The 9,767-nt window shown below is 29.1% G+C and overlaps 1 protein-coding gene across 1 annotated transcript; it reads left to right on the top strand.

Moving 5' to 3' along the window:
* The first annotated feature begins 231 nt into the window (after window positions 1–231).
* On the top strand, window positions 232–707 carry LOC124923605 (late embryogenesis abundant protein 18-like). The gene is made up of 2 exons (XM_047463570.1): window positions 232–318; window positions 405–707. Exons 1-2 carry the CDS (start codon window positions 232–234, stop codon window positions 705–707), a joined length of 390 nt encoding a protein of 129 aa, XP_047319526.1.
* The last annotated feature ends 9,060 nt before the right edge of the window (window positions 708–9,767 follow it).

Raw genomic sequence — 9,767 nt, forward strand, 5'->3', positions numbered from 1 at the left:
CTCACTTTATCTCAATTATCAAACTCTAGAATATAGTTAAAACTTGATGGGCTTTAATTAATTAATATATGTCGGTTCTAACGTGGCAATTGTTCACATAAGACGATTGTCTGTCTTCTTGCATGTCCACCACTTGTCTATCCTATCATATATTTAAAAAAAACAAAAAACTATATATATATAGATGTCACCTCTCCAAGATGAAAATAAACACAAGAAAATTCAATCAAGATGCAATCTGCAAAACAGAAGGTGAGTAACATGGCTAGTGCTGCCAAAGAACACATTGAGATCGGCAAAGCTAAAACCCAAGAAAAGGTAATTAATTATTCTATTTATAATTTTACATTTATTTGTATTAATTAGTTATATATGCTTAATAAACTTATTAATGATTGATTTAGATGGAAATGGCGTCGGCAAGGACTAAGGAAGAAAGGGAGATTGCTGAAGAGAGGCGTAAGGTGAAGGAGGCAGAGGCTAAGATGAGGTTACATGAATCAAAGGCTGAACATGCTGCACAAAAGTTGCATTCTAAGCAGAAACATTCTTCTTGTCTTTCCGGCAGTTGTCTTACCGGCGGTCAAGCTCCGGTCGCCGGAGTTTATGGGCATACACAACCGCAGGGGGTTGTGCCGCCGCCGATGGGTGGTGTTCCGGCGGTTTATCCTCCGGTTACTAGACAGCCGGGGCATAAGTACATATAGATTGTAGGGTTGTGTTTAATTATTGTGTGTTAAAGTGTTTGTTTGTGTGTGATTTGGTTGTTTGAAAAATGTGATGTTTTTAATTAATGAAATAATAATAAATTTTATCTTTGATTATCATATATTATATGGGTTAGTAATTTGCTTTACCTTAGTATCAAAAACATAGATACAAAAAGTTTAATATGAAAAAAAAAATTAAAAAAATAGGTGATTAATAATATTTTCATACATTATTTTCGGTTAAAAAAAAGGTTGTTTTCTGTTATTTGAATATATATATATAACTGTTAGATGGTTTCCCATCAATTTAATTACTCCCATTTAGATAAAAAAAAACAGAGCCTTGAGAAAATCTTTGTTAAAAACATAATATATATTTTATTAAAAATGAAAATTCTTATTATTTTCTTAAAACAAACTCTGTTTTGTTTAAAAACTAATAGTTAATGGTGTCTTTAAACAACAAAACAGAGTTGGTTCTTTAATAAAATATATATTATGTTTATTTAATAACCACGAATTGTTTAGTAGAATCATATTTGATCTCGTACATTTAATTATTAAAGGTTTAATATTTTAATTATTTTGTCTGGGATATCATTTAAACTACTAATAAACTTGATTTTGTGTCTGTGTCTATTGGAGCTATAGTTTAATGTTGGATTTAGTTTTTTATATTAAAACTAATCATATAATATTTGAATTTTCAATTATCTAATTTTAAATAAATAAATAAAATTTAAAACTTTCAAATAACCCATCATGAAAGCACTAATTTTGATAATCAGAAAAGCCAGCCAACCATTAATGCAGTTAACAAAGGTGTCATTTTATTGAAGTAAGAATGCCTTAATTATATAAAAATCTAATTTCACAAAAACTAAATAAATAGAGTGGTATAATATTAAGGTATTTATAGTATTTTTTAATTTGTTTTGTTTTTAAGAAAGAAGATGTATTGCCAATTCGTCGTAAAAAAAACTCACAAAAGGGTTGATGAGTTAACTGAGTTCAAGAGAAAGCGGAAATAAAAGAAACTGAATGAAGAACAACAAGATAAATGATATATGACAATTAAAGCGCCATGAAATAAGTGGTGAAGGTCTTTCTCGTAAGTGATGTTCCAATTTTGACAGATTAATCAATTCTTTTCGCATTTGGGAATACACTTCTACGTTCGGATGAGGGAGTTGTCGTCGGTGATGATATTGTTCCAGACCGTATCTGCATCGTTGCGGACTCTTGAAAAGGCTCTAGCGTTCCTCTTCATCCATATGTGATAAACAATGTTGGTGAATAAACACTTGAATGTTTTAGAGTTGAAGTCGTTGCCCTTGATCTTGATGATGCCGAATTCTTTGATGTCGATTCATTCGTTTGGGAAGTTGAGGAGTTCCATTGATGTGGAGAATCTGCTCCAAAGTACGGAGGCTAAAAGGCAGTTCTTAAGGAGGCGAGTCATCATTTCTCAAGTAAAGGAGGCAATTAGGATCCGTGATGCAAATCTATTTCTTTATCCGATCACGGGTGTTATATAAAGTGTTGTATTTATAGTATTAAATTCACTCATAGGAGAGTTTAATTTCATATATTATTATATAATGTTGTATTTTATGTAACAATAAAGAAAAATAACGAGGAAGATATTTTTTCTCTAATTCAAAAATCTGCTCCAATATTTATCATTATAAAGTTTTTTTTATTATATTTTATACTAATTATGTAAGGTGAAATGTCGATTTGAGCTCGAACTTGGGTCGTTTTTAGTAGATAAGACTCGAACTTTGAATCGCGTCATGTTTCAATTATCACAGTTTTAGTCATAATATTTTCTCACAAACAAATGACTGTCTATCTTCTTATTTGAAAATAATATTTTTATTTTCTTAACTAATTTACCACATTTATAAAAATAAAATAGTAATTCTTTATTTTTTTAAATTTTTTTTAATTATTCCCACACATTACACATTTTGTAAGACATTCAAACGACATATTTTAACATGAATATCTAAAAAAAAAAACTATTCAATTTAAGACACAAATACATCCAAAAATTAGTAGACTTTGATTAATATCATTTTCAAATAATTTCTCACATTACACATTGTTTTAGTCACCCAAACCAATTTCGACAAATTAAAATGTGCAAATCTCGAAAAAAAATACTCAATTTTTTTTAAAAAAAATATGTCGAAATGTCTCTAAATATTATAAATTAATTTAAAATTTTGTCAAATTAATTAGAAAAACAAAAATAATATGTTAAAATAAGATATGAATATTTTATTTGTTTGGAAAAATCTCGAATGACTAAAATTTTAATAGTCAAACTCATATAATAAAATTCAAAATTCGAGCTCCTCTAATGAAAATAATTCAAAATAATAATTAAACCAATTATATAATTAGTATAAAATCTTGAATAAACCTGAATGAAATGTAACAAACAAAGCCGATATTTTGTTTAGAAATGGGAGGGAGGAGTTTCGTGAGCACGTTAATTATTTTATTTTAATTTTTTTTTTGTTGTAAGTGGTCTATCGTTTTATTTTTTCTCCCTTATTTTTTCTCGAGTAATGATATATACAACACCCTTATACAGCACATTCGCATAGCATATATCTCATTTGAAAAGAAAAAGAAATAGAAGAGCGAGAAAAATATTTTCTCTTTCTTTTCAAATGAGATAGGTGATATGCGAAAGTGCTGTATAATGGTGCTGTATATAACATTACTTTCTTTTTTTTTTTTTTTTATGTCATGTTTTGTTTCATTTTGCTTAAACTAATCACATTTTTTTTTTATTATTCACTTTTTTTTTCAATAAATTTTATTAGAAGACAGAAACGGTTAGTGGTGCCTTCCAAAGTTTCAATACCAATTTGTTTAATTTTAATTTCATTTCATGTAAATTTATTCACAATATAGTTTTGATGAAAAATATTAGCAATTATTATGCAACAATAAAAAAACCAATGGAAATAGATATTTTTCTCTAATTAAAAAATCTGCTTCAATATCTATCCTTTTTTTATATATATTTTTATATTTCATACTAATTATTTAATAATAAAAAAATCATGAAAATCTAAATCAAACAGATCCTTGCAAGAAGTATTTATTATATGGAGGGAAAAAAGCCGGTGTTAAACAAATTCTTTAGATTTAGGGTTCTTCATAATCTTGCTTAGTTTTCTTTGCAATGGAATCTAAAGAATCAAAAGAACCAACAAATAATTCTCCCGTTGATTCAAATTATGCCCCGACCCGAAGAACTCCGGCCGGTTCGGGTAAGAATTAATTAAACAATTTAATGAATGTTTTAATTTCTTCATCATGTTTTAATAGTTGGTATTAACGAGTAATTGTGTAACAATATATAATTTATATGTAACAACAAATAAAAACCAAAGAGAATATATTTATATATATATATATATATATTATATTTCTTACTAATTATTTAATAGTATATAAAATCTTGAATAAACCTAAATGAAATGTAATTTAATAGTCAAGTTCTTTCTACATAATCTTGCTTAGTTTTATTTGCAATGGAATTTACTCTCTTCCTATATAACAAAATGTGGTGAGAGCCTGTTTGAATTTAAAAACGGTTTAATTATTATTATTTTAATTTAAAACAAGAAAATTTCTATTGGAGTGAAACATTTTCTAATTAAATATTTATTAAATACTAGATATTTAATAATATAAAAAATCCTAAATAAAAGAATTTTATATTATATTTGTTTAGTTAGTTATTATTACTTTCAAATTGTTAATCACTTTGGTTATAATCTTGTTTTTTATTATTTTTATAATTGACCATTATTTATATTATATTTCGTTATTTTCTTTAACAAAAAAAAATTCTTGATATCAGTAAAATACAAACAGTCCCTTGACAGCAATCTTTGTTATATATATTAAACTAATTCGAGATAAATTAATTCTCTCTTCCTCTTTCTTGAATTTCAGAGTTAACCATCACCGGAAAAGTTCAGACGCCGGCACCGGCGCCAATGTCTACCTCCTTTATATCTCCGGCCGATTCAGGTGAAGTTGAAAGAGATTTTAGAGTTCATCATGTAATGGTGCAACCAGGAAAGGTAATTATAAATAATATTACAATTTTCTTTCTTGATCAAGTTCTTGAGGATTGAAATATACTCTGTTTTAACAAGAACAGGATTTAGTATCAACGGTGAAGTCATTTGCTTCGAGGATCAATGAACCTAGAATTTATTATATTATATCGGCAGATGGTTTTGTTTCTAATGCCACTTTGATTCAACCTTTGTCTACCCGTGAAATCACTACTTCATACAAGGTATGTTTATGGGTCTTATTTGATGAGTTCTTCATTTTGTTACAATAATTTTGTTTGATTTCTTTTTGTAGGGAGAATATGAGATCATATCTATAAGTGCTACATTATCGAATTCAGATCATTATAATTCATCTCGGGTTACCGTTGCTTTGAAGGATCCAAATGGACATGTTGTGGAAGGTGGGGCGGTTAATCTATTGGGTGTTTCTAGAATATTGGTTGTTTTGGGAAGTTTTGTAGACCCAGAGTCGTCGAATTTTCTTATACCAAGAAGACCTAAAGTGAATTATGAAAGTTGTGTTCATTATATCTTGGTTGATAAGGGAAAGGTAATTCATGTCAATATTTTCTTGTCAAATTTGTTGATAACCTAAGTAATTCATGTCATTATTTTCAATAGGACATAATAGAAAAGATAAAGGAATTTGTTCGGAGGTGGGGTAGAAGTGTTCGAATTATACCGGCATCTGGTTTTGTTTCTCATGCAACTTTGTTTAAACGTATAAATGTTGCATTCGAGGTCGGTTGTAATTCTATCTAAGTTTTACACTGTTTGATTGATTGATTGATATGAAGATTGATTATTTTGAGTTGTTTTTTTAGGGAAAATTTGAGATAATATCAATAAAAGGAACATTATCGCCTTCACAAAGTAATGTCGATAGTCTCCTTTTGATAAATTCATCTCCTATTAGGGTAGCCTTGTCGGGTAAAGATAATGTTTTATTGGAAGGTGTTGCGGTACAACTAATAGTTGATGAACAAATGTTACTTTCATGTTCCTTATTCACCGAGCCGCCGCCAGTTCTTCCGCCACTGCTTCCGACATCAATTCTGCGGCTACTGTCTCCGCCATCACCATTCATCAACAAACAGTTCTACGACGACATTTCGCAATCGCCGCCAACGTTAACTCCACCAACCGGAGATGAAGCCAACCAACATTTTTGTGACATAAACTCTCAATATTTTAAAAATGTGGTAAATTTGGACGATTTAGTCATTCTGCCTTCATCGCCACGGCCACTACCACCATCCGGAGATGAACCTGAATGGGTCGATTTTTTTGACTGGATTTAGTTGTACATAATATGAATTTGATGATATACAATATTGAATAATAAATGTAATAAGAATTTTACCTAAAGTAGAGATTTATCGATCATTTATGTGAATAGAGGGTACATGGAGATTTCTTTTAAAAAAATTAATTTATAACTTAAGTTGATCAAATAATTTTACAAAAAAATTATGAATATATATTCAATGGAAAGTGAAAATATTATTTTATTAATTATGATTTATTTGGCCGACTGGATCACAGATGCAATTTAACTTTTAGATGTGCAATTTTTTATTAAATGATTAGCTAGGTTTAAGAACCTTTAAAATAATAAATATTATTTTAAAGATTTATTTTACAATTTAATTCTAATGGATTCATTTATATTTTAACATGTATTTTCATTTTATTTATTACGTTAAATCATTATTAATATAATATAATCATACAAGCCCACTACAACATTTGAATTGCATTTGGAGCGAGTATAAATATTATGTACAATGTCACGAATTTAATTATAGGTGGCAGTCATTCTAGGTAGGTAGGATGGGTTAGTTTTTTAAATTAAAAATAAATAAATTTTTTTTAAATGGTTCATGCAAAATGATATAAATGAGAGTAATTTAAGTTTAACGAAAAAAAGAAAAATATTTTTAAAAAACACAACACAAATAGTTCACCAATGATCAAACAAAAAGAACAAATTTTAAGCACGAAGATCTTCAAGAAGAACAATGAGTTCTCTAATTGTCTGAATTGGTTTACTCAATGAAACTTCTCTGATTGTCATAATAATAGAATTATGAATTAAATGCATTGGTCGACAACGAACACTGAATGTTCTATCGTTTCTTTCAAGCCAAATGGTCCACTAGAAGATAAACGGGATAGGGGCCTAACAACTCAGACCAACTGAACTCACCGTTTTTATCCACACTTCCCAACAACTAACGATGAATTCCGGCATAACCCACTTAATGTCAGTCATATTCCATAATAAGCTCCAAATCGCAATCACTCAATCACAGTGTAACTGACCCCACTTATTTATAACACATTCTACAACGACTTGTCATAATACACCATTTTTTAATACATTTATCATCTATCAAAATCCTTCCATACATAACACTTCATCCAAAAAATTGCATTATTTAATAATATAAAATCATGAAAATGTAATTTAACCACATCCTTGCCAGAAATATTTATTTTATGGAGGGAAAAAGTCGGTCCTAAACAAATTCTTTAGATTTAGGGTTCTTGAGAATCTTGCTTAATGGAGTGAAACGTTTTCTAATTAAACATTTTAAATATTTATTTTATGGTGAACAATTTTGGTTTTGTTTTAGTTATTACTTTCAAATTGTTAATCTCATTATGTTTCGAGTATATTTGGGTACAACGTTATCGTGATCACTCTTGTTTTTGTATTATTTTTCTAAACGATTATCATTTATATATATAAAAAAATCTTGATAGAAACTGAAAGAATGTAATACAAACAGTCCTGACATAAATCTTTGTTATATATGTTAAACTAATTCGAGACAAATTCATTCTCTCTTCCTCTCAATTGAATTTCAGAATTAACCATCACCGGAAAAGTCCAGACGCTGGCGCCGGGCCATAATGTCTACCCCCTTTATATCTCCGGCCGATTCAGGTGAAGTTGAAAGAGATTTTAGAGTTCATCATGTAGTGGTGAAACCAGGAGAGGTAATAAATAATATTACAATTTTCTTTCTTGATCAAGTTCTTGAGAATTGAAATACACTATGTTTTTAACAAGAACAGGATTTAGTATCAACGGTGAAGGCATATGCTTTAAGGAACAAAGAACCTAGATTTTTTTATATTATATCGGCAGATGGTTTTGTTTCTAATGCCACTTTGATTCAACCTTTGTTTGCCGGTGAAATCACTATATATAAGGTATATATATCAATGGGTCTTATTTGATCAGTTCTTCATTTTATTACAATAATTTTGTTTGATTTCTTTTTGTAGGGAGAATATGAGATCATATCTATAAGTGGCACATTATCGAATTCAGATCATTCTAATTCATTTCCGGTTACCGTTGCTTTGAAGGATCCAAATGGTCATGTTGTGGAAGGTTGGGAGGTTAATCTATCGGGTGTTTCTGAAATATTGGTTGTCTTGGGAAGTATTGTAGAGCCAGACTCGAATATTCTTAAAACAAGAACACCTAATGTGGATTCTATTCATTATATCTTGGTTGATAAGGGAAAGGTAATTAATATTGTTCATATTTTTCTTGTGAAATTCTTGATATATGATCTATGTAAATGTTCTTGAAATATAGGACATAATAGCAAAACTAAAGGAGTTTGTTCGGAGGTGGGGTAGAAGTGTTCGAATTAATATGATATCGCCGCATAGTTTTGTTTCTCGTGCAACTTTGTTTAAACGTATAAATGTTGCATACGAGGTTGGTTGTAATTCTATCGAAGTTTTACACTGTTTGATTGATATAAAGATTGATTATTTTTTGGTTGTTTTTTAGGGTAAATTTCAGATAAAGTCAATGGAAGGAACGTTATCTCCTTCACAAAGTAATGTAGATGGTCTTCTTTTGATAAATTCATCTCCTATTAAGGTAACCATGTTGGGTGAAGATAACGTTTTATTGGAAGGTGTTGCGGTACAACTAATAGCTATGGAACGAACATTACTTTCATGTTCCATATTCACCGAGCCGCCACCACTTCATCCGCCACTGCTTCCGCCGTCACTTCTGGAGCTATTATCGCCGCCATCACCAAACATTAACCAACAGTTCTATGGCGACATTTCGCATTCGCCGCCAATTCCACCATCTGGAGGTTAAGCCAACCAATTTTGTGACAAACTCTCAACATTAATTCAATAATGCGGTAACTTTAGACAATTTAGTCATTCCATTAAGAATTTTTTTTTTACTGAATCTAGATGTAAAATGAATTTGATGATATACAATATTGAATAATAAATGTAATAAGAATTTTACCTTAAAGTAGAGATTTATGTGAATAGAGGGTACATGAAGATTTCTTTTAAAAAAATTAAAACTTATGCTGATCAAATAATTTTACAAAAAAAAGTTTATGAATATTAATTGGAAAGTGAATTATTTTATTAATAATGATCTATTTGTTCGACTTGGATCACAGATCTATGAAATTTAACTTTTCTAATTCCAACGACATTTCTAAACTTTTTTTTCCCACTTATTCAACTTTTGATGGTGCAAATTTTTAATAAATGATTAGGTTCAAAAACCTCTAAAAATAACCAATTTTATTTTATAGATTTATTTTACAATTTAATTCTATTAGAGTCATTTATATTTTAACTTGCATCTTCTAACTCAAATATTCTTAAGAAGATAAATGAGTTTATCAACCGTTTTCATTGGTTCTTCAGAAGAGACATAATAATTAATAATTAAGATGATGGACGTAGATCTAGAAAAAGCCTCGAATGATTAATTTTTTTTATAATTGAGTCTCGTACGATACAATTCAAAATTCGAAACAATTTGATGGAAATAATCCAAATTTGAGCCTCAAATAGTAATTTGGTCAATTATATAATAGTATAAAATCTTGAATAAACCTAAATGAAATGTAAGCCAAACAAAGCCTTGCAA

Source organism: Impatiens glandulifera, chromosome 2 (genome assembly GCF_907164915.1).
Source record: "Impatiens glandulifera chromosome 2, dImpGla2.1, whole genome shotgun sequence".
NCBI classification, from domain to species: Eukaryota; Viridiplantae; Streptophyta; class Magnoliopsida; order Ericales; family Balsaminaceae; genus Impatiens; species Impatiens glandulifera.

Excerpts from the sequence above, each read along its gene's own strand:
- LOC124923605 (XM_047463570.1), top strand. The coding sequence starts at position 232 with ATGCAATCTGCAAAACAGAAGGTGAGTAACATGGCTAGTGCTGCCAAA. Across the intron at positions 319-404 it reads AAGCTAAAACCCAAGAAAAG|ATGGAAATGGCGTCGGCAAG; the intron begins GTAATTAATTAT and ends TGATTGATTTAG.